Source organism: Oreochromis aureus, linkage group 7, assembly GCF_013358895.1.
Source record: "Oreochromis aureus strain Israel breed Guangdong linkage group 7, ZZ_aureus, whole genome shotgun sequence".
Classification (NCBI taxonomy): Eukaryota; Metazoa; Chordata; class Actinopteri; order Cichliformes; family Cichlidae; genus Oreochromis; species Oreochromis aureus.
In genome coordinates this window covers 42,629,521-42,653,020 of record NC_052948.1, presented here as the reverse complement: position 1 = coordinate 42,653,020, position 23,500 = coordinate 42,629,521, and the positions used below count along the sequence as shown (strand labels likewise).

The 23,500-nt window shown below is 39.7% G+C and overlaps 3 protein-coding genes across 6 annotated transcripts; 2 read left to right on the top strand and 1 right to left on the bottom strand.

Moving 5' to 3' along the window:
- The first annotated feature begins 1,770 nt into the window (after positions 1-1,770).
- Positions 1,771-11,165, top strand: gmcl1 (germ cell-less, spermatogenesis associated). Of its 3 annotated transcripts, none has more exons than XM_031742503.2 (15): positions 1,771-2,111; positions 3,361-3,538; positions 3,642-3,765; positions 3,851-3,947; positions 4,028-4,125; positions 4,223-4,335; positions 4,460-4,525; positions 5,441-5,525; positions 5,613-5,703; positions 6,105-6,245; positions 6,352-6,421; positions 6,550-6,625; positions 6,706-6,851; positions 8,360-8,447; positions 8,529-11,165. In XM_031742503.2, the coding sequence occupies exons 2-15, from the start codon at positions 3,363-3,365 to the stop codon at positions 8,667-8,669; spliced, it is 1,512 nt and encodes a 503-aa protein (XP_031598363.1). In that variant the 5' UTR covers positions 1,771-2,111; positions 3,361-3,362; the 3' UTR covers positions 8,670-11,165. The 3 variants fall into 3 exon arrangements, with proteins under 3 accessions (XP_031598363.1, XP_031598364.1, XP_039471690.1); XM_031742504.2 differs by having other exon boundaries at positions 3,356-3,538; positions 8,529-8,669; XM_039615756.1 differs by lacking the exon at positions 1,771-2,111 and adding an exon at positions 2,819-2,861 and having other exon boundaries at positions 8,529-8,669.
- Positions 11,166-11,238: 73 nt separating this feature from the next.
- fam136a (family with sequence similarity 136 member A) lies at positions 11,239-13,126 on the bottom strand. The gene is made up of 3 exons (XM_031742505.2): positions 12,855-13,126; positions 12,637-12,777; positions 11,239-11,560 (listed from the first exon to the last, which is right to left on the bottom strand). The coding sequence occupies exons 1-3, from the start codon at positions 12,939-12,941 to the stop codon at positions 11,372-11,374; spliced, it is 417 nt and encodes a 138-aa protein (XP_031598365.1). The 5' UTR covers positions 12,942-13,126; the 3' UTR covers positions 11,239-11,371.
- Positions 13,127-13,547: 421 nt separating this feature from the next.
- pcyox1 (prenylcysteine oxidase 1) lies at positions 13,548-17,567 on the top strand. 2 transcript variants are annotated; one of them, XM_031742452.2, is made up of 7 exons: positions 13,548-13,790; positions 13,996-14,140; positions 15,735-15,941; positions 16,023-16,197; positions 16,284-16,495; positions 16,586-16,738; positions 16,843-17,567. In XM_031742452.2, exons 2-7 carry the CDS (start codon positions 14,020-14,022, stop codon positions 17,511-17,513), a joined length of 1,539 nt encoding a protein of 512 aa, XP_031598312.1. In that variant the 5' UTR covers positions 13,548-13,790; positions 13,996-14,019; the 3' UTR covers positions 17,514-17,567. The 2 variants fall into 2 exon arrangements, with proteins under 2 accessions (XP_031598312.1, XP_031598313.1); XM_031742453.2 differs by having other exon boundaries at positions 13,548-13,851.
- The last annotated feature ends 5,933 nt before the right edge of the window (positions 17,568-23,500 follow it).

The following is a 23,500-nucleotide window of genomic DNA, read 5'->3' as shown; positions in this document are numbered from 1 at the left end:
CAATGTTAGTGAAGAAGGGCGAAGAGGAAGAGAAAAGGCAATCATAGAGAATAGGGATTTACTGAAACATGTAGAAGATACAGATGATTTATTGAATATTCCTTTTACAAAAACAGAATTGAATCAAGTGCTTCGGAAATCCAAATTATCAGCACCGTGAAAAGATCAGGTTTGCTATATCATGATAAACTATCTCAGTGAGTCAGCTAGAGATCTTTTATTAGAATTATATAACTATATAGTTATATAATTCTAATATAGTTCTATAGTTTGGGAGGGTGGGAAACAGCTGCAAAGCTGGAAGGAGGCAGTGGATGTGCCCATACATAAACCAGGAAAGGATGATACAAATCCAGAAAATTACAGACCTATAGCTTTAACATCTAATATCTGTAAAATAATAGAGTGAATGGTAAATGAAAGACAAATGTACTATATAGAAAGTAAAGGATATATTTCTAAACATCAAAGTGGTTTCAGAAGAGGGAGGAACACAATGGATCCGGTATTGTGTTTGGAACATGAAGTCAGGAAAGCACAAATAAACAGAGTGTAGTGGTGGTGTTTTGGGGCATAGAAAAAGCCTACAATATGATGTGGAGGGAAGGCCTTCTAGTTAAAGTCAGGAAACTGGGTATCAGTGGGAAGATGTTCAGATGGATAAAGGATTTTTTAAGGGGAAGACAGATACAAGTGAGAATTGGGAAGATTCACTCAGAGAGGTTTCCTGTAGAAAACGTTACACCTCAAGTTAGCATAGTGAGCCCTTTGTTATTTTCTTTAATGATAAATGATGTGTTTAATGACATAGAGGGTGGGATAGGGTTTTCACTGTTTGCAGGTGATGGTGTAATGTGGAAGAGGGGGAATAAAGTAGAGTTTATTGTAAAGAAATTGCAGGGAGCAACTGGAAAAGTTGAAGAGTGGTCATTTAAGTGGGGTTTTAAATTTTCAGTTGATAAGACCGAGACAATGTTTTTTACAAGGAGAAGAATTGGTGAGGACGTCAAGCTTAAGTTATATGGTTAAGAATTAGAAAGAGTGAGTAAATTTAAGTTTCTTGGATTGTGGTTGGATGAAAGGGTAACATGGGCTGTACACATTCAGAAAATGGTGGATGAATGCAAAAAGGTATTAAATATAATGTATCTGTATAATCTATATAAATAAAATTGAATTGAATTGAACATGATGGGACTTACAGTTGTGTTTTTATGGATTCCAGCTCATTACAAATTTCCTACGTGTGGGACTAATAAAGGTTACCTTTACCTTATCTTATCTTATTATGGAGTATAAGCAAATGAAATGGCAGATAGAGCTGCAAAGGAAGCCACAAAACATGGGGAAGTTGACCTGGCTATTAGCTTCAGTCAGACAGAGATAAAGAGTATTGTAAGGCAAGAAATGAAGAAAAGATGGCAAAAACTGTGGGAGGAGGAAAGGAGGGGATGGTGGTTGTATAAAATTCAAAGGAGGGCAGGAGAAATGAGAACCACAGGAAGTTGTAGGAGAACGAAGAAAATCAGAATGAGAAAAATGAAACTAGATCTTATTGATTTACTGCAAAAGGACTCTAGAAGTAACAGTTATCAGGACTTATTCCAGTTTTAAAAGAGAGTAAATTGCTTGGGAGGATTTGAATTTTTTTGTTTTTTGTTTTTTGTTTTTTTGAGCGACGTTCCAGTCACACTCCACACCAGTTGGTGGCGGTAATGCACCATTCAGTTATTTGTCAACCGCCAATAACATTTAGAAGAAGAAGACGACGACGAAGAAGAAGAAGAACCAAAAAAAAAAACAGCCTCAGAAATTTTTTAGTTAGACATCATCTGCTAAATTATATGACTTTCGCTATAATTTAGAAAAATGTAACTGGAAGCAGAGGCAGCTGTGCTGTCTGGAGACCTGTACGGAGCAGCAGCCAGTCAGAATAAGCGCTGTTACTGTTTTTATACTATTGTGAATGTGGCAGCTAAGCTAGCTGTGAGGCTGGATCGCCTCTTAACTGGCTCGTCAACGTTTGAGCTGAGATAATCAGCCGGTGTTTACGGTCCACATTAACACGTCACACGTCTCCCTCTCAGCCTTCTCCCTGTCATAATCAGCAGGTGAGTCAGCCAAGTCGTTGTTTGGGTGATAAACATAACTCGCATCAGACTCTGTTGTGGACACTCTTAGCAAACTTCATTCAAGGCTTTGTTTTGTAAAATATTTTGTGCCTGTGTTTTAAAATATAAAACGACAAAAATTGGGTCGAGATGACGACAAAAATTGGGTCGAGATGTGATAGTGGCTTACTGTTAACCAAGGAGTGTGCCACTTGCTTTTTTCTGGATATCTAACTAGTTACATGAGGCCAATGTTGGTGAAAGCTACAAAGGCAAGTGTAGCACAAGAATAAGGAAAAGTGGTGTGGTTTATTAGTCTGTTGCTTTCATAATAAATAATGATGTTCAAGCATGTGTATTCATTTCACTTCACAGTCAGTCAAGTTATACAAGTTATGCAGGGAAGCGTTTCTTCCTTATCTGCCACAAAACCTGTTTTAGTTTCTACTTTTATTTAAGCTCCTCATTGCGTTACACTCATCTTTTCGCATGGTGTTATTAATATTTATAATCTAATTTGTTGAGAGTCTTTATTTTATTCACGTTTTTCTATATAATTGAGCTCCTAGTCTTCAGGAATAGTTCTCCAGGCTTCTTGAAGGACATTCAAAGCTCTTCTTTGGATATTGGCTGCCTTTCGTTTTGTTTTTTGAAAAGATGATCCCACACTACTTCTGTGATGTTGAGGTCCGGGCTCTGGGGGAGCTGATCCATGACTGATAGTGTTTCACTGTGTGCTTTTCTACCCAGGTATGCTTTTACTGCATTGGCAGTGTGTTTCATTGTCATGCTGAAAAATGAAGCTGTTACCAGTCAGAAGCTTATGAGATGGTATTGCATGGTGGATCAAAATCTGATGGTACTTTTCTGTGCTGGCATTTAATTTTCACAAAAACAGAACTTTGAAAGACATTTGTAAAGCCTGGAGAACTATTGCTCAAGACCACTTTAAAAATTCAGAGGTCGTCTGGCTCACTGAAAGCAAAGCATAAAGAAATGGTGGCAGCTCAAGACTTTTGCACAGTACCATATCTGTGGATTTCTTTGACCGTTGAGCAAAACAGGCAGTTTGTCTGGATGTAACCTGTGGTGCCTCGAAATTTTATGTGCTTGCACGACAATTAAACATTTACTTAACACAGCAGCTAAAGTACCACTCCAAAAGTATTGATTCTGATGAACTGTGAAACTACAGTATACATAACTGACTTGATATTTTTGATTGCTTTATGTCTCTTTGAAAGCACAGAAATGGGAATTCTGGGCAGCAGGTTTCAGCTGTCCTCTCAGGGACCAGAAGAGGCCACAGAGGGCACAAGTACCAACCGCAAACATAGCTGCGAGTGTAAGAAGAGGAAACGAAATGCTCAGTGTGACTGTGACAGTGAGCAAGAGGAGGATGATGGCATACTCGATACACCTCGCAGGCAAGTCCGGCCAGTTCAGAATCAGATATCTTTAAGTTGTCTGTGTTTTGTCTTACTCTCGTTTTTTTCTGTTCTCTGGTTTTTTTATGTTTTCCTCGAGCAGGAAGAAATTAAAAAGCACATCAAAGTACATTTATCAGACCTTGTTTCTGAATGGGGAAAACAGTGACATTCGTATCTGCGCTCTAGGACAGGAGTGGAACCTCCACAAAGTGTACCTCTGCCAGGTAAAACAAACACACGCCGAGGCATCTTCAAAGCAGCCAGTGTTACATTATCTTGTATGAGTTATCATATCCCTGCACTTTACAGTCGGGGTATTTCTCCAGCATGTTCAGCGGGTCCTGGAAGGAGTCCAGCATGATGGAAATCAACCTGGAGATCCCAGATCAGAACATTGATACTGAAGGTGAGAGTCACAGAAAACGGGTGCTAACTGGCCTGCTTTGTACTTGTACTTGGCTGATGGCTTTGTACGTCCCTGTGTAGCTCTACAAGTCGTGTTTGGATCCCTGTACCGTGATGACGTTCTGATCAAACCCAGCAGAGTCGTCAGTATTCTTGCTGCTGCTTGTATGCTACAGCTGGTAAGTACGTGTAAAAACAAGTCACTGAAAGGAGAGACAGATATCTGTATTTTGAATGATACTAAATCTTAATAAATTTCATGGTCTGTGTTCACAGGATGATTTGATCCAGCAGTGTGGCGAAACCATGAAGGAAAACATCAGTGCAAAGACTGTGTGTGGCTACTATGCTTGTGCTAGCATCTATGGCCTGGATTCAGTCATTAAAAAGTGAGAATGTTGACATAATTGGGTTGTTTATGTCACATAAGAAAGTGTGTACATGTGTGGAAATGCTTACATATACATATATATATATATATGTGTGTGTGTGTTTGTGTGTCTCTTTCCCCAGATGTCTCGAGTGGCTTCTAAACAACCTGATGACCCACCAAAATGTCGACCTGATGAAAGAACTTGGGTGTGTTTGACTTGTTCTGACTTTCAGTGTAGCTTCTCTGTTCATGAACTAACAGAGTTAGATTTTGTTTATGGAAACTATATTCAGAGTATTTAATGAATACTTGTAAATTTACCTTCATACTATACAAATTGTACCCGTTTCAGACTCTGATTACTTAGATATAAATTACTTAATCTTAGTGCCAGATTTTACATTCTTTTTTTTTTCTGGCATTTTTTAGCCCTCATTACCAAGAACAGGTGATATCCACATGAAAAACACATCTAAGCTCTGTTTGAAAACTGGAAACCCATCAATTTCACACCAGCTTTTATGGTCACCATGCACCTCGTCACAGGTGGCGCAATGCTGAAGCGATGTTGCATCTGCTGGCGCTTGCCAGCCGTGCATCTCTTGATTTTTGTAATTGGACGTGTTTTTACTGCCATTTTAGTTATATTTTGCTACAGAACTTTAAAGTCACAGACAAAAGAGATTATAAAGAGGGAGATTTTGCAACAATTTGAAAACATGAGACTATATGGGGGAAAAAACCCCACTTGACAATGTCTTGGCTTCCGGTTTCGACTTCTTCTCTTCCTACATCAGCGCTGATGTGCCACTATTGTCTGAGTGACGACACCTATCATTCAGGAAAACTGGCCTGCTCCAATGAATACCTGCACCTTAATGGCGAGCATAAAGAAAAATGCCTTTGTGATGATGTTGCAGCGGTGTGTGAAGTGATCAGAGGGTATACTAGCAATTTAAATGTCACAGTCTAAAGTCAAAAGCTAGTTTCCATCCAGCATGATCTTAATCTGTTATCAACTTTGAGCGCCAGTATCATGGGGTAGAAACTCCAATTGTAGCGTGTATGATGTGGCTCCTTTCACTGTTTACAATACATAAACTTGTCTCTATCTGTTACAGGGTGGAGGTCATGGAGCAACTCATCCAGTCCTCTGACTTGTTTGTCATGCAGGTGGAGATGGATGTTTACACTGCTCTGAAAAAGGTAGAACAAGCACAGTCATAGACATTTTTCCTGTTACAGTCACTGCAATATGATGCATATTTTAAGCATTCTCGCCTCTTTCTGCAGTGGATGTTTCTGCAGCTCAATCCACTGTGGGACGGCCCCATCAAGCAGCTTCTGGCTGACGCTGATGCCTGGCTTTGCAAGCGCAGGACAGGTACTGTAATGCACATCGGGTGAAATCACCAAGGTTATTATAACTAAAATTAAATTACAAACCAAAGGAAACATTTTAGTTATTTAGTTATTTGGCCGCTTGATGAGGCTTGTTTGTTGAGGCCACTGTCACAAAGTGTTTTCACAGTAATGCTAATTTTTAGCTTTTTATATCTTGCTCCTATAAATAAACCCTGTATCATAATAAAAGGCTAAAATGAACAATTAAACGAATGAAAACTAAAGTAACTTAAATGAGCAGACCCACTCTGCAACTAACTCAAAGTGAACTAAACTGAAAACAAGAATTCAAAAATAAATTCAAAATAAAATGGAAATTAAAGCTAATTAGATTAGCTGTGTTAATCACACTCTGTCTTTCTAATTAACCTTTATCAACAGATCTTTGTGAGAAGGAACCCTTCTTGAACACAGATGAGGGCGTTCCTTTTCGGTCAGTGTTCAACTTTGTGCGCCTGCAGTACATCATCAATGACCTCGCGTCTGCACGCATCTTGGAGAGGGACAACATTTTGCCTCCTGGTAATTTATGGCTCCGGCTGATGTCATTTCATCATAAATGTGCAGCTTTTTTCGTGTGTGGTTATTTTAACATGTGTTTCTCGTGTTTATGTACTTTATGTTCCAGACTGGTTGACGTCCGTGTATAAGAACCAGTGGTTTGCCATGCTCCGGACAGAGTTTGAGAATGATAACGGGTAAGAACCTGAAACTTTAAACGAGTCAGTAGATTGAATTTGGACTGATTTAGTGGTGTTTTATGCGACACATGGATCACGTGCATTGCTTTAATGCTGTTGTGATGACAAACACTTCTGTTTATTAGACCTCAGGAGCCCAACAAAGACGAGTTTGAGCAGAGCAGCATGAGGTGTGGCAGGAAGCTCATTAAAGATGGAGATGTGAGTTTGTTTCCATACAGTTTTTGTTTATGGATTCATTTCTACAAAGGGAAAACATGGTGATATTCCCCTTTTCTCAGTACTGCTGGAGGTGGACGGGCTTTAACTTTGGTTTCGACCTGCTGGTGACCTACACAAATCGCTTCATCGTCTTCAAGAGGAATACTCTGAGTCAGCCATGTGGGGGCGCTGTCAGTCTACAAGCACGAAGACACTTGGCATACAGGTCAGTGGTGCAGGCAACCAGACTGTATAATCCCGCTTTAATTGTAGAATCTTTACCTTAAAAAATGCCTCGAGGTGACTGTTGTTGTGATTTGGTGCTATATAAATAAAATTTCATTGCATAGAAAAAATGCAAATAGAGAAACTACAATCATTATATTGAGATAAATGTGCAAACACACTCTCGAGCTAAGCAATATTTGGTCATAAAGCATTTGCTAAAGTTGATTTATTGCATTTATCGTTGATTTAGTTGCTATACTTCTCAGTTGGCTACAGTTATTTTATTAGGATACAGTGATGAAGTGGGCCAGTACTGACTGTGAACATGTGACTGATCAGCATTGGTCACTGTAATAGTACAACGAATTGGAAACTGTCCCACGTCGGCACAACACAAACAACACAACACAACAGAGTAACTTAACTTAATAAATAAAAAGAATGAGTGTATGTTTGTTTTTAAAGGGAGCGTCCTGAGTTTGCTTTCTAGAATGTGTTAATAGTCTTGGCCGCAGCATTTTTTTAAAGCTTATAGACAGAGAAAGAGATGATTTGTCCATGCCGGTAAACAGGGCATTACAATAATCACGATATGAATAAATACGATGTCACAAGTGCATGAGTAATGATTTCCAGCTTAGCTGAGGGGACTATATGTCGCAATTTATCGAATTGTTCTTTAAATTAATGAAACAGGGACAAAGATTTTACTTGCAGGTCAAAGCCCAGAAAATAATCAAATATTACACCAACATTTCAAATGCTTGACTTAAAAGTTGAACAAAAATAAGGAAGAGCCCAGCTGATTTTAGGATATAGTTCAAAAGTAGCTTTAATCATGATCTCAGTCATAGGACGATCCAAACCACAGCAGCAAATTTACAACGCAGCAGAATCAATGTGTCGCAATAGTCCAGTCAAAGTCCAGACCTCAACCTGAAGAAATGAAAGCTGTGTATAAATAAATGCCTGCAAACCTCAATGAACTGAAGCAAAGTTACAAAGACGAGTGGGTCGAAATTCCTCCACAACCATGTGAGACACTAATGAAGTCACACAGAAAAGGATCACTTACTTACTGCTGCTAAAGTTGCTTCTACAAACTACTGAGTCATAGGGTATACTTTGCTTTTCACATGACTTTGTCTGCATTTATTGTGTTGTGTTAACCTACTTTAAACTTGGAAATGACTGGATCATTTTTATTATGTGTATATACTCTTTGGGTGTATACTCTACTCTTTGACATGAATGTCTCATGTCTACTTCTATACATGTTTTTGTTATGTATACTTTAATATATTATATATTAAATTGTGTATGTATTCAAATTTACAATAGAAACTGATGTATAGTTTATAGTGTTCAGCTGATAATGTATTGACCCTGTGACAGTGAATGCTGTTAAACTTCATGTCACCTCTTTGCAACAAAGCGAACTAACCTGGTGGCAAGCTGTTGAAATGTTTGAAAGCTTTACCTATCTTCAAACATCTTTGTCTCCAGGTTACGTCTTGCCTCCTTTGACAGTCGTGGAAAGCTGGTCTGCAGTCGCTCAACAGGTTACCAGCTGCTCACTCTAGAGAAAGACCAGGTCAGTGAATACTCACTAGTCACCATTTCTAAAAGGAAATTGTGAACTTGGTAACATGCTTCGATTCCTTCAATTCTATAGGAGTATGTGGTGATGAACCTGGACAGTCGGTTGTTATCGTTCCCCCTCTACGTGTGCTGTAACTTCCTGTATACATCACCTCAGTCAGATCACCGTCCAGACTCCTCAGAAAAAGACAGGTCTGCTCACAGTGTGTCTTGATGCCTGCTCACCAGCCATTAGCTGCTGCCATTCTTCTGTTACCGCAGAGACACTTGACACAAGCTTGTATGTACAATCTACAGCCTCATTTAACACATTTTGACACTGGACATACCGTCTGCATGCTCTCTAAACTCAGCGAGATGTTTTTAGGGAAAAAACATTTTGTTTATATGTCTACATGGGGTTTACAGTATCATGAAGCCCTATACTAGTGGTCAAGAGGGATCGGACCACCTTTTGCTCTCAGAGAAGCTTCTCTCCACCTTGTACCTCTGCTGTTAACCATCTGCACCGGGATGCTGGACCATTCTTAAAGATGGGAAACCTCCAGGTGTTTGGAGAAGCTCATAGTTTGCTTTGACTTATCACTTATGAACTTGTGTTCATTAAGCAGACTTTGTAGGGCTTGATTTTACACTTTGTTTTTTTAATGTGTACAGGACATCGTCATCTGGGAGCACAAACAAACACAGTGAAACTGAGTAGTTCCATCACATTTCAGAGCTTTTGACAATTTCCTAAGAGGAAACACACATCTGTTCTTAGAAGGAGAAATTGTGCATTAAGTAAGGACAAGAGTAAACTCACCTTTGCGTTGCTGCTGCATAAGAAGCCACACACCTGCTCAATGCAATGTGCGGCTGCTGGTCATAACAGTTGACGAAAAGATCAAGCGACAAATGCAGAGGCAGGATTTTATCACCCTGTAGCTTCCATGGGTCACTCTGAGTTGGTCATTTCCACCACCTTGTATAAAATTCATAATCCACGATATCCACCAGCATCACAAGTTAAAAAGAAAGTCAGATCCAGACTCAGTAATCCTCCCCAGTTAAAGCTGAGGTTGCAGTAAATACTTGTGCTATCTGGTGCTCTCAGCATAATCTCATTTTTGAGACTCACAAAATAAAAAAATTCCAGATTTCCTTTCTGCAGTATTTATCAGCTACACTCCCCACTGTGTGTTTACTGGTATTAAGGCAGTCACCTGCTCACTCTTTTACAGTGCAGCTGCTTCTTGTATGGCACTCTACCATCTATACTTTAAGTACCATTTAAGTTCTGTTTTTGAATACTTATCATATTAATTTGGGAAATATTTGTTTGGCGGTTTTCTAAATCTGTTGTTACCTCATGTGGTTTTGATATCTAATGGAGGTGAAAGCTTTTATTTGGCCATTATTTATTATTTTGTACTTCATTTTTATTCGTATGGATGTATTTTTGCAAACAATTTCTCCACTGCCAATAAAATTGCCCTCTGACACGGGCTGTGGTGCTATCACGAAATCTCTGTATCTAGTGAAGGTCTTTATTGCAGCTGCAAGGTGATGTTTTAACTACAGTTGATAGATAGGCATGTTATCAGTTTCATATGGCCAATTCAATAACGTAAGAAACTTGAAGCCTGATCAGTTGCTGTTTGTTTCACTCTTTAGTCAAAAGGTTCAAAGGTCACTGTGCTGTTGGCATATCATTTGTTTTAGTTGGCTCATCTCCAGAGTCTGTTCTGGTCTCTGCAGTAATAAATGAATTTAAGACTCAGAGGTTTAACGGCTAATAAGAGCCCAGCTCACCAAAGAGATGTTTATCTAATCTGGGTTCTCTTTTATCTCTCTGTTGTCAGCGTGCCTAATCTAGTGCTGAACACAGTCATTGTAATGGGGGAAAAAAGTGAAATTCTCAGAGGCAGGCCACATAAGGAGAAATTGCCCCCAACTTCTGCTAACTAATGGTTGGTTCTCAGCCCTGTAGAAATATGGGCTGGTTCTCATAAGGTACCGAGGTAGAACCAGCATCACATCACTGAAAGAAAGAGTTTAGAGAACACTCGTTTCCCAGCTGTACATTTATATGACGCAAGGACCAAAAGTCTTCTAAGTTGTGAGGTCACAAACACACAGTTACTCGTCATCTCCTACCTGCTGACTACTTCTCGGGTTTGATTCGCTGTGCATTTTCCGGTCATTTGTACAAACATGAGTTCATTTCCATTCTACCAGATAGGCTGCATAATTACACGTGTGCAATTTAAGCATTTTCTAAATAAACATATTAGATTTCAAGTAGTAAAATTATCTGTGTGGTTTACATCAGGTCTGCATTGTGTTTATTGCTCCTTTTATATTATTTACTCAGGCTGAAAAGCTGACAGTGTTGCCTTTGTTGTACCACCATGTGTGTATATAAGAGTATACTCCACTGTTGTCATTAAAATATATGCTGTGTTATTTACTATCACTTTTTTTCAGTGTTGCTGGAGTAATGCATCCAAAGGAGGTTTGGGTTCTTTTTATTCAGATATATAAACTCACAATTGAGAAAGGAGAAAAAATGAGGGATCATGATTTTAAGGAGTTTCATCGAGAATAAAAAATCCTTCACGTGGATTACACAGGTTGGTTTTCTTTACATGTTGAAATGCAATACACACATCTGCATTAAATACATTAACCGTGTTTAACAAATGCACACCTTAAGACTCCTTGTGCATTACTGGACTTCTTTCTCGCTGCAGGTAAAGTTGGATCTAACAGGCCAGAAACTTTCATTTCAAAGTTGAAATCTCTACACATCACCATTAATAACCACAGTCTTTGAACTCTCCCTCTGCACCTTCAGCCCTTCACTCCTTAGATGAATAAACTCCATGCCCCCGAGCTTTCCCCAGGATGGACTGCAGTCATTTATCCCGCCCCTCACTGCCGTATAGAGTCCAAGTTCTCTTTTAGTCGCCGGGTCATGCTGGGGATCAGGTTAACGTGGTCATCCACACAACTGCCCACGCAGCGGTCCATCAGTGATCGAACAGCTGGCTCCTTGGCACCGGAGTCAAAGAGATCCTTTGCCTTATCGTTGCAGGACATCGTACATCTAGTTAGACGGTCCTGAAGGTGGGCCAGGAAGGATTGGACTTTAGATTTTTTTTTTAAATGTTATTCATTTATTTATTTTTACAGATGTCTACTGCAAATCTAACCAGCTGTAGATGTTTTTTAAATATTAGGTCTTATGTAGTTCAATATTACTAGTGATGGGTCACATGATCCAAACATTACAACAACCAGAGTCACGAAGAACTTCAGCCACACTAAAAATGAAGAGTTGCTGGCAACTGAGAGACTTAAAGGAGACTAAAAAGTAATATTGTGGATTTAGGCGAGCCCTAAACCCACCGGACAGCTTATCTGACTGGTGCTTTGAAAGGCTGTGCAAGTATAGCTTGGGGGACTGACATTTTAAACTGCTGTACTTTATTTTAAAATCAGTTATATTTACTTGTATTGATGCTCAAGTCTAAGCAAAGGGGTCAATTAAGGGTTCCAAACTGGAGATCCAACATGGTTTGCTTTATATCCTATTACCTAAAGACCAATATCAAAAAGACTCAAATGAAAAGACAAACAGCAACACAGTTTCAGTTAGGAAAATCAAAATAATAAGCCATCTTTTTTACCACCAATGTTATAAACCACAAGTTTATACATTATTTATGCTCAGTTAACACCCAAGTACCCCGTAACAGACATTTGATTTGTAACACTTGGAGAATAAATGGGAAAACTGCAAAAATATAAAAACATGCCCACTTATTTTTGCCTAGGATATCATTTACTACAGCTATTCTTTAAGTTAAATATTCACTTATATTAATTTTATGTTTACACCATATGTCAGAATATAGGTTACATGTTGGATCACGTGCTTCCATCTCTCCTTATCCCTTGCATCCTCCCTTTCACAACTCTCTGGATGTCCTCCCTCATTACATCCATGCACCTCCCCTGACTTCTCCCTTATCCCTCCCCGCCTACCAGCTCCATCTTTAACATCCTTTGTCCAGTAAGACCACTATCCCTCCTCTGTACATGTCCAAGCCATCTCAGCCTTGCCTCTCTAACTTTTTCAATCTTAGTTACCTGGCACAGACAAAGTGATGACAGGTGTTTGCACGGTGATTTACCTGAAACTTCTCCAGCTCTGAAGTGACCAGGCCCTGAGCTTTGGCCAGGGGTGTGTGACACGTCTCAATGCACTGATGCACCTGAGCCATGCTGTCTGTGGAGCGATCGCAGCACTCTGCGCTGCACCTGAACATGCGCCCCTGCAGCGAGAACAAACAACCTGTTACCACCCAGACTCGAACCTGCATACACCACCGAGAACCCGCAGACACCCCACCTGCATTTTACGGATGTGGTCCTTCTCCAGGCTTTGGACCATGTCTTCGATCACATTCTGCACGCGAGCCTGATGAGCCTCTGCCATTTCTGCTCACTCTGGAGACACCTTCAAGGTCCGCTTAGATATTCACCACAAGTTTATTATCAAACCCGGACCGGCCTCACCTGCCTGCGGGGTCCCCAACTTTCTTTACTTTACAATTTGGTAATAAGTAAGGTCACCTCCATTCAAGCATGGTTCAAGAGGAGAAGTACTTGCGTCACTTCCGATTTTCTTCCGTACTTAAAAAAAGTACTTTACTTCAAAATTAGGGAACGGGGTTGAAAAGTGTCAACACATTTAAATAAACACAATTTTTTTTAACTAACTCGTCTTTATCTATATTTATTTTACCGTGATTAAGTAAATAACTACTTCCGCTCAGCTCCTAAAAAAAGGACATTTGAGCCCATTTCCTGTTCATATATCTTTCAAAATAAAACAAAATAAATGTAGTGCAAGGACGCTAAAAAGCAGAGAAAACAATATAGATAACAATTATGTTAGCTATTAGTCATTATTACAGACAAGATAAATCCTACAGTAGGCAGCTTTAAAATGTTTCGAAATGTGTGTGCACACATTTCTCATTAATCGCTTGAAACGAATTTCCGATGCTTTTATTATGACATTCAAAGCAACCGTGCCCGGAAGTGTGTCTTAATAATTAGCGACGTTCAGGGTGGGCATACGTGGTCCAACCGTTAAACGAGTTTAGTTAGTTTTCGTTTGGGTTTTACAGGGGCCTCTGTGAATAGCTCAGTCTTGTATTTAAGCAGTCTGACAAAAGTTTTAGTGAGCTTTAAAACGAGTTTTTACATTTGTTTTGAAGCTTGACACCCTGAAGGCTACTTGTCGACCAACAGTAGTTCCCCACCATTGACTTCCGAAATTGTAAGTCCAGCGCCCTGTACCCCTCAGTAATTTCTCTTTTAGGTTTAAAACGTTTAGTCAGGTGAGTGTGTTAATGCTAGTTTCACCTGTGTAAAAAGCTGTGCCATTATTTCCTTTGCTGTTCGATTTTTGAAGCCCTGAATGCAACCTTTGATCCAGGCTGATAGGCACTTGAAGTATCTCACGTTTTCGCCCTCCTTTGCAGATGCTTCTTAGTGCAGAGCTGTAGATGCCCACAATGAGACTACAAACCCTGGCACTGAGAGCGCTGCTATTCCTGGGGCTTTGGCAGACAGGAAGGAGAAGTCTCGCCTCAGCCCCAGAGCTGCAGGAACAGCCTAAGAAGATAGGTAAGGCAAAAAATAAAATAAAATAAAAATAAAACATGGACTCGTGCTTTCTGTCACTCTTCAGCTTCTTTAGAGGACAGAAAAGTACTTTCATTCTGTCAGCCCTCTTAAACTTATCTTTGTGGCAGGTTTCTTGGTTGTTTCATCATCAGTTAGTTCCACGACTAACTGAACAATAATTTTGCCCCTGTATACCTGCACAATGGGGTTTTTTTAATCAAACAGTCAAGATATGATTGAAGTGCACACTTTCATCTTTAATTTAAGGGGTTTAACAAACGTATTTCATCTGCTGTTCACGAACAACAGCCAGCTTAATGCATAGTCCCCCACTTCCAATTTCTCTAGTGAAACTGGACAAACTTAATTGGGTTTTAAATAATAAGGATTGCTTTTAACAGGCTAAACTACCAAAGAAGTCCAGTGCACTCTGTTTTTGAATAAAATTTAAAAAAGTAAATATAATCAAATGAAAATAAAGGGGGTTGTTTCACTGATGAGTGATATGTTCAAAATCCGAGCTGTGAAAATGACCGTTCCATGAAAATAAAGGGGTTTTCTGATTTAGTTCAGAGCTGTTGAATGGAGAGTCGTGTCATTGGGGGTTCAGAACGTGGGATTGTCACGTGACTCATGTAGACTTGCGATAGATCCCAGAAGTTCATAGCAGGATGTGAATATGTTAATAAAAAGCTATAATAAAACTGCCTTTTTCTCTGTAATTACTAATCAAAAAATGCATTGATCTACAATAGACTGTATGCCACAGTGAGGTTATATTTATTTATAAGTCAAATATTCAAGGATTAGATTTAACCCCAAGGCTTACCCACCTCCTCCACATATTTTGAACTTGTTGATTTTTGTTTTTTAACATTGCATTCTAACCAACAGAAGACTAATCGTAATATGTTTTACTATACATTGATGGAACAAAATAACTATTCCGAAGATCATTTTTTTATCTTCCAGTTTTGGGAAGAACAGAATGAGACTGAAAAGTGACTCTCAATGATGACAGCATAATGATTCACTGCACTAGTGTTAGCGTACGTGCACTTTCTTGTTAAATACATTGCACACTTAATGATTTATTTTTTTTAAAAAATCTGCTTTTCGCTTTTTGTGCGACATGTATGTATAGAAATATGACGCTAAATTAGAACACATCAAAACATCTGTACTGGGCAGATTACTGTGCCAGGCTTGAATGTGTATATACAGAAGACAGACACCCTACCCTCTCTCTACATTTAAGACAAGGCTTCAAACTTCTTTTTTTGGTAAAGCTTGTAGTTAGGCCTGAATCAGGTGACCCTGAAGAATAACTTAGTTATGCTGTTATACTTACTTCAAGTTATTATTACTTACATTGTGTACTCAGGCTACATTTGTTATGACACTTTTTCCACTACAGACAGTCAGAACGTGGATTATCCAACTCCACTCTTTTTAGCTGTTGTACTTCTCATCTCTTCCATCGCTGGTAGAACGGGAGGAGGAATAAACTTTCTGATTGTGCTCTAGCCCTCAATCTGAAAGATGTGCAGGTTAATTCATGTTAGCTCACGTTCCTGTCACTGTTCTTTTAAAGCTGTGGTTGGAGCAGGAATTGGCGGCGCAGCGACAGCATATTACCTGAGGCAAGAGTTTGGACCTGGGGTCAAGATCGACGTGTTCGAAGATGGCAGTGTTGGCGGGCGACTTGCGACGGTGAAGATCGGAGATTATGAATACGAGACGGGAGGCTCAGTGATCCATCCTCTGAACCTACATATGAAGCACTTTGTTGATAAATTGGGTAAATTTAACATCCCCTAAACTGCGTGGATTAAAGATAAGAAGTGTGTAAATTGTAGCTTTATGTTTTATGTTTTCACAGGTATTCCTCAGAGAAAAGACGTCCCCTCTAAAATGGCGATCTTTGATGGAAAGCACATCGTGTTTGAAGAGAGCGACTGGTTCATAGTAAATTTCTTCCGCATGCTCTGGCGATACGGGTTGAACTTTCTTCGAATGCAGATGTGGGTGGAGAGTGTTCTGGATAAATTTATGAGGTGAGGATGCTGGTTTCTTTTTGGTGGCTTCTAAATTTCACTGCTGTTAGGTTGCCCTAATTATCTTTAAATCCTTTTCTGAACAGAATCTACCAGTACCAGCAGTATGGCTACTCATTCTCCACCGTAGAGAGGCTGTTGCATGCCATGGGAGGTGATAGTTTCCTCACTCTGATGAATCAGACCCTGGAGGAAGCCATGATGGGAGAAGGATTTACTCAGGTCTTCATCAATGACATTGTTGCACCAATCACTCGTGTCAACTATGGGCAGAGTGTCCGCATCAATGGCTTTGTGGGTATGTTACAAAACCTGTGATTTAGCACAGATCTCACTGTTTTTTTTGGTTGTTGGTTGATGAAATGGAGTGGGCATGTCTTGTTTTTAGGGGCGGTGTCATTAGCAGGGGCAGATTCAGGCCTGTGGGCAGTGGATGGAGGCAATAAGAAAGTTTGCTCAGGACTTCTTTACAACAGCAAAAGTGAGCTCATCCCTGCTAAAGTCACCTCCATTTCAGTGAAAGTTCGACCGTCTAAGAGAGGTACCGTTAACATTCCTTCCTGTCATATAGATCCGGCCTTTTTCTCTTTCACTTTCTTGATTCTCCATATTTCATCCTGATATCCCTTTGTGTCCCACTTTCAGGCACCCCTGTCAGTTTATACGAGATTAACTATGTTGACCAATCAGGAGCTGCACATTCCCTTTATGATATCGTGATAGTAGCAACGCCTCTTCACCAAGGGAAATCTGACATCACATTTTCAGGCTTTTCCCCTCCAATCCCTTCTCACTACCCCGGGCGCTACCACCAGACGGTCGCCACTCTTGTCCACGGCTTGCTCAACATGTCTTACCTGGGGACCACAGAAGCTGCCTCAGAGTTCACCGTGTCTGATGTCCTCACCACAGACTCAAACGGTTCCATCATCAACAGCCTGAGCTCTCTGGATCCTGTGCACATCCCCAAAGGTTACAAGCGCCCCCCTGCTAGCCAAGCTAATGTCTGGAAGGTGTTCTCCAAAAAGCCGCTGTCCCAGGAGCAGCTGGAGAACATGTTCCTCTCCTATGATTCGGTGTCTGAGACCAAATGGCTGGCATACCCTGCGTACCATCCGCCACACCGCCAGACCCCTCCTTTCATCCTGCACCACCGGCTGTACTACCTCAACGCTGTGGAGTGGGCAGCGAGTGCCATGGAGATGAGCGCCATCGCTGCCAGGAACGTGGCCCTGCTGGCACACCACCGCTGGCACGAAGAAACCGGCAAGATCGATCAGGAAGACCTGCACACGCGCCTGAGAGGAGAGCTCTGAAAAGTGAGAACTACTTGAGAGTAGAATCAGAAGCAATAAAATAAGATCAGTCGAGCCCATTTTTATATGTTAGATAACATCATAGTCACCAGAGGAAATGCTGATCTGTGGGAGCATGGTGACACTAGAGCCGCAACTTTAGTTGATCAGTGGTTTCAGCTTTTCTAGTTTGGTAAATATTTGTCTTACATTATTGAAAAATTTTATACCTGTGTGTGTGGACAAATGGGGCATTTGATTATGCCAGTCTTTTTTAAATTTAATGTTTATATTTTGGCTATATTTAATACATGGATCCCCAAAAAAGATTCAGACACTCTAAAGTTTGGCACTGCAGTTGCTCCGATCCCCAGCCATACACCAATGGATAAACAGTGGACAAGATAGATGAAGCACACATGCATATAGAGAGTCCTTCATTTATAGCGAGATACCAGTAGCAATTAATTAATATTGGCAATGGCAATTTCATTTATAAAGGACATTTCATTACACAACTCGATGCGTTTAAGATAAAAAAATAAAAAGAAGTGCAAGTCTAGAGTGCCTTAAGGCAAAACCCCCCCAACAAAACAAACTTTACAAAGAAATAAAATACAAGTTGACACAGTCATTAAGTGTAAGTCTGTGAGACTAAAAAGGTTTTGAGTTTTTGAGTGTAGACACAGTTGTAGTTGACCTCAGGTCAGCAGGCAGCTGTGAATGCTTGCTGAGGTTGGAAGCACCCCCAGCACTCTTGAATCTAATTCTGGGGGCAGTTAAAAATCCACCCCTGGTGACCTGAGAGGTCTGACTTATACACACTGAAGAAGCCAGACACGTACTGGGAGACCAAACCACTGAGAGCATTATGATCTATTGAAGGAACAAAGTTACTTCAGTACTGGGCTAATATGTTTTAATTTCCACATGCATTTAAGGACACTGGCGGTTCCAGACTCTAGAAAGTAACATTTTCCTGCTTATGATTTGGATGATCCTGCAAATGTGGCATTACAGTAGTCTAACATGCTTGTTATGAATGCACAGACCAATTTCTTAAGTAATTTTGAAATAATTTTCTAAAATATTGAATATAATCTTTAGTTGCAGGTAACATTGTCTAACAAAATCTGACAACAAACATGGAGTTAATCAAGCCAGCAGTTTACCCACATCACAATTCTATCATTATTTTAATCACTTATTGCACATGGATGATGTAACTACTTCAGATAATTGTAGGTTGGTCTGGTATAACAAAGATGTTTCGTTTACAGGCGGTCATAGAGTTCTCATTTGGTTTTCAAATTGGTTTACAGAAAAGGAAGAAAGGTGGCTCTGTGGGGCAGGTAGAAGGACAAAAAGCAAAATCTAGGGGTTTGCCACTTTAGTTCAGTGGGTGAGCAGGCAACCACAGGCTGGTAACAACATGCAACATGGCTGTTCGAGTTTGACCCGTGGCCCTTGAAATGCAAAATCCAGGAAACTATATGGTGCTAGCATAGCCACAGAAAACAAGTGAAGCACTCTGTCGTTAGGTAATGTGAATAAATTCATGGTCTTAATCACTTATATCCAGTTCAGGGATGCAGGGAGCCAGCTTACATACAAACCTATGACCAATTTAGAATTGCCACTTAACCTAACGTACAACACACTATTGCACGGAAGTAAGTGTAAGCTACTATACTACTACCTGCAGTGTGATCTCTAACCCACAGAGGGCGCTAAAACTGAAAATACAAACTCCACACATGCTAAAATTACTAAAAGGAAAATACTCAAAGAAAAGAAAAGCAGGACAAAATTATAGAAAATAACTTCCATAAACAAAATATGAAATAAAAATCTCTAAATTGTTTAATTTTTCTTTTAAAAATGCTTCTTCAGATGCTTTCTGGCTGTTTTGACTACTTTTCTTTCTTTTTTTTTTTTTAATGCGATGCTTTCCCAGATCACAGAAGTTAACTTGGGCAGTACACTGTTCTCATCAGTGATGCGGGGGGTGGGGAAGGGAAAGGGAGAAAGATCAACTGCATCACAAGCTACAGGCATCACCAGCAACGCAACACAAATCACATTAAATGTTGAAACAAAACTGCACTGTGCTGAATTGTGCAATCGCTGTGAAACATGCTGCACTGCAGGCCAGACACACAAGTGTTTCTCTGTCATTTTCTTTAGTGTGTTGCTCCTGTTCTGTGTAATGTACAGAGAAATAAGTCAGCTTGTCATTTCCCTTTAGCCAAATTCTTGCATGTGGTGTTTACTAATATGCTGATGTCCCTTTGCTGATCTGTTTGTATGTCCTCAGATAGATTTCCAGTCTTTCTACCTCCTCAGCAGACTACTGTATGTTTTTTAGTGGGTACTAGCAGCTGTCAGCAGCAAATGTGCCACCAAGACACTTTCTTTGTAGTAAATCACACTGATGTCTGTTGTGACTCATTGTTAGTCCCACAGTGACTACAGTTGAACAGTCTGTTCCCAGTCCACGATATCTCCTTGATCCATCACAGCTGATTTAAATGGATAAATCCTTCAACATGTCTTGAAGTTCTCCAGAGGCCTGGTAATGAACTAATCATGTGATTCAGGTGTGTTGACCCAGGGTGAGATCTAAAACCTGCAGGGACACCGGCCCTCGTGGACTGGGATTGGGGACCCCTGGTCTAAACCCATTACACACTAGAAAACGTGTGTAAGAATTAATCTAAACTATGATTGTGCCTTAAGCAGGGTAATTGGCATATGTGTTTATTAAATTTTAGTTGCAGTTTAAGAGATGATTTGGTTCTTCCTGTGTGTTTTTAATGATTCTGTACCTGTGATTTGTAAGATGTTGTTTAGAAATACTGTATCTGCCTACGGCGCTTTCATGTTCTTTAACTACTTTGGGACAAGAAAATGTAGTTTGCTAATTTGTTTCCTAAGAACCTTTTAGAGGCGTTTTCTAGATTTGTTTTGAAAATAGTTGAAATATTATTAGTATTATGCACTCTAACTGATTAAAATAATTTTATACTTTCATTTCAACAGTGCTGAAAACTCTCAAACTGAAACTGTATTTCTCTAAAGTGTTTCTAATGACGGTAAAGTGATCAGTGCGACTGGTACTGTTTTTGTGTGTGTGTTTGCTCTAAAGCCTTCAGCTTCAAAATAAAAGTCTAATTAAATTATGTTTGTAGTAATTCTTAATGAATCTGTTTGTAAATAGAAAAAAAGTTGGGGTGCTCTGAATATTGCTGATAAAAACCTGTGGCAATGAGTTGGTTATTATTTAAATTTAAGTTGAAAAAAGTACAAAGTCAACATGTCATGTCACTTTATTAGCTAGATGTTGCTTGTACTGAGTTGGACCCCCTTTTATCTTCAGAACTGCTTTAATTCAGATTCAGAAACATTCCTCAGATTTTTCTAAGTGACCCTAAAAGTGAACAAAATATCTTCCATGTTACCAGCAGCAGCCTGACCTATTAATACAAGATGGATCCATGCTTTCTTGTTATTTATGCCAAATTCTGACCCTGCTATCTGAATGTCAGAGTTGAAATCGAGACTCATCAGACCAGGCAGCAATTTACTATTGCTAAGGTATAATGTGAGCTGCATTCAAAAATGCTCTTCTGCACACCTTCGTTTTAACAAGTTGTTATTTGAATTGTTTCCTTCCTATCATCTTGAAGCAGTCTTTCTCCTCTGATCTCTGCCATAAACAAGGCATTTTCACTCAGAGCTCTGACCCTCACTGGGTATTTTCTCTTTTTCCAACCATTCTCCGTAAACCCTAGACATGGTTATGCGGGAAAATCCCAGCAGATCAGCTGTTTCTAAAATACTCAGACAAGCTCATCTGGCACCAGCAAGTGTTTATTTCATTTTAAAAATGAGCAGCTTATTTAGGTCAAAGACTGTTGATGCACTAATAAAGGTCATCTTTATCTGTTTTTAGAAACTCAGAGTAAATAAAGGAACTTTGTTGGGTTGCTGGTGTAAAAGGAGCAGTAAATTCTTCCCCTTTTTCAGGGAATAGATTAGGCTGCACTTTGCTTTCATCCGCCACTACAATCATATGTCCTAACCGCCCGTAAACAAGTGAGTCATATAAAAACTATTAGAGGTGTGGTGCATTTCCAACGTGATGCTCGTGTAACACGATCTCTCCTGCCTGTCCCCGTTTCATTAACTGCAGTGAGTGAGCACAGCAGCACGTGCAGAGTGTGAGCTACACCGGGTAAACAAAAAGAGCGCCATCCAACCTGTCAGCATAAACTGTGTCTCCCTTGATTTCTTCTGATATGATAACCATCATTCTCTGTATTTGCTTAATCTTTTCTCCCATTATTATTTATAAATATAATTATTGTTGCTTTTTGATCCACTTAAAGACGCAACCGCTTCCCATCTTTACTTACAAAGAATCAGATTAGTTTTTTCACACCCAATCCCATTTGCACATCTTAGCTAATATTAATGGTATATTTTAAAATTGGCTTTGTCTTATTTGCTGTTTTCAGTTAAATGCAGGTTTTAAATAGGTAATTATAATTGTGTATGTCTTCCAACTTATTTTTGCTCTTATAAATCTTTAAAATTGATCATTTAAAATTCAGCTTTTCCTCTGATCTTGAGGTTTTGAAGAGCAGGTCATTTTTTATGACAGATTAAGGATTAAAATGTTTAAAAGCTGCATCAGTTTGCATTGTAATCATGAGATTGGGATCGCTTTGATATGTGTGAGATTAATTGAGGGATTGTCTTGCCGGGCTACATTGTGACCCATCATTTGTAAGCCAAGTTTTCTCGATGAAATCATTTCCATTCGTAAAAAGGGAAACGAACATTGTTGTCAGCTCGGATACACGGAGTCCCTATATTTTTCCCCCTCGAACATCCCAAATAAAGGTCCGTGTGACTGAAGGGCCAACAATGGGTGGCATTGACGGACGGAATAAGGATACGTCTGTGCTGAGATGTGCCACCCAGCTGTCCCCTCAGGTAGGGAGGGACAATGGTACCAGAGCCGCCTGTCCAAGCGCAACATGTGACGGCACTGAAGATATAAAAGACTGCAAAGTGGCAACAACCCCATATACGATATTTGGAGTGACAAGCCCCCCTAAAAATCTTTCACAACCAGAGCAACAAACAAGATGAGATTTCCAGTGCCGCTGTTTGTTTTCCTTGCTGTGGCAGCATTTCACATGGGTAAGAGGAATAAAGAGTTAAGATGCAGTTTTGTGTTATCTTAAAACGTGTTTTTCTTAGATTTCATACTTGTATGTGTGAGTGTGGCTCTTCAGAAACCTGAAGTTGCTGATGTTTATTAAGTTAGCAGATATATGAAATGTTGTGATGGCTTCTAGTGCTCCCAGCATCTCTGGAGTCTGCAGAGAAAGAAGAAAAAGCTGCAAAGTATGGTGAGGGATTCATAATAAGAATAATAATAATAATTATAATAATGATAATGATAACCAGTAAAGATGATGTTGGTAGCAGATGCATTGCTGCAAACTTTTCTTTTCTTTTCATGCAGATGGGCTAGCCGAGCTGCAGAAAATAGGTACAGTATCCATAGAGCACCTTTGTGTTCAGAGTGGACACTTGGTCATTAAAAGTGGCTTAAAAGTAATTAAGATCAAGTAGTATATTCCACAAAATAACCCAGACTGGCTTGCCCTTGTCTTAGTTAACTGTTAATACGTTTCTGTGTGATGTTTCTCGGCTCTTACTTTTGTCATTTTGATCACTTCATGTCTTAAGATCAGATGGAGTTTGAGGTTGCTCAGAAAAACCAGGAAGCTCACATGAATGGTAAGTTTAATACAAAAAGTTGGTCTTGATGAATAAATGAGGAAAGATTTATTCCCAGTACTCATTTTTCACCTTTTCCCATCAAGCTACTGAAGATCAGAGTGGAGATTCCCGCTACCTCGGTGAGGGCAGACTAAAAATATTTAACTTAAACCTTTTAATGAGTGATCCAGTTCCAGGTGGTAATGCTG

Coding starts and splice junctions, on each gene's coding strand:
- gmcl1 (XM_031742503.2), top strand. CDS start 3,363: ATGGGAATTCTGGGCAGCAGGTTTCAGCTGTCCTCTCAGGGACCAGAA. Junction 4,126..4,222: donor CTGCTTGTATGCTACAGCTG/GTAAGTACGTGT, acceptor CTGTGTTCACAG/GATGATTTGATCCAGCAGTG. Junction 5,526..5,612: donor TTTACACTGCTCTGAAAAAG/GTAGAACAAGCA, acceptor CTCTTTCTGCAG/TGGATGTTTCTGCAGCTCAA.
- fam136a (XM_031742505.2), bottom strand. CDS start 12,941: ATGGCAGAGGCTCATCAGGCTCGCGTGCAGAATGTGATCGAAGACATG. Junction 12,778..12,854: donor ACCACATCCGTAAAATGCAG/GTGGGGTGTCTG, acceptor TTCTCGCTGCAG/GGGCGCATGTTCAGGTGCAG. Junction 11,561..12,636: donor CAGAGCTGGAGAAGTTTCAG/GTAAATCACCGT, acceptor GCCCACCTTCAG/GACCGTCTAACTAGATGTAC.
- pcyox1 (XM_031742452.2), top strand. CDS start 14,020: ATGCCCACAATGAGACTACAAACCCTGGCACTGAGAGCGCTGCTATTC. Junction 16,496..16,585: donor CCGCATCAATGGCTTTGTGG/GTATGTTACAAA, acceptor TCTTGTTTTTAG/GGGCGGTGTCATTAGCAGGG. Junction 16,739..16,842: donor AGTTCGACCGTCTAAGAGAG/GTACCGTTAACA, acceptor TCCCACTTTCAG/GCACCCCTGTCAGTTTATAC.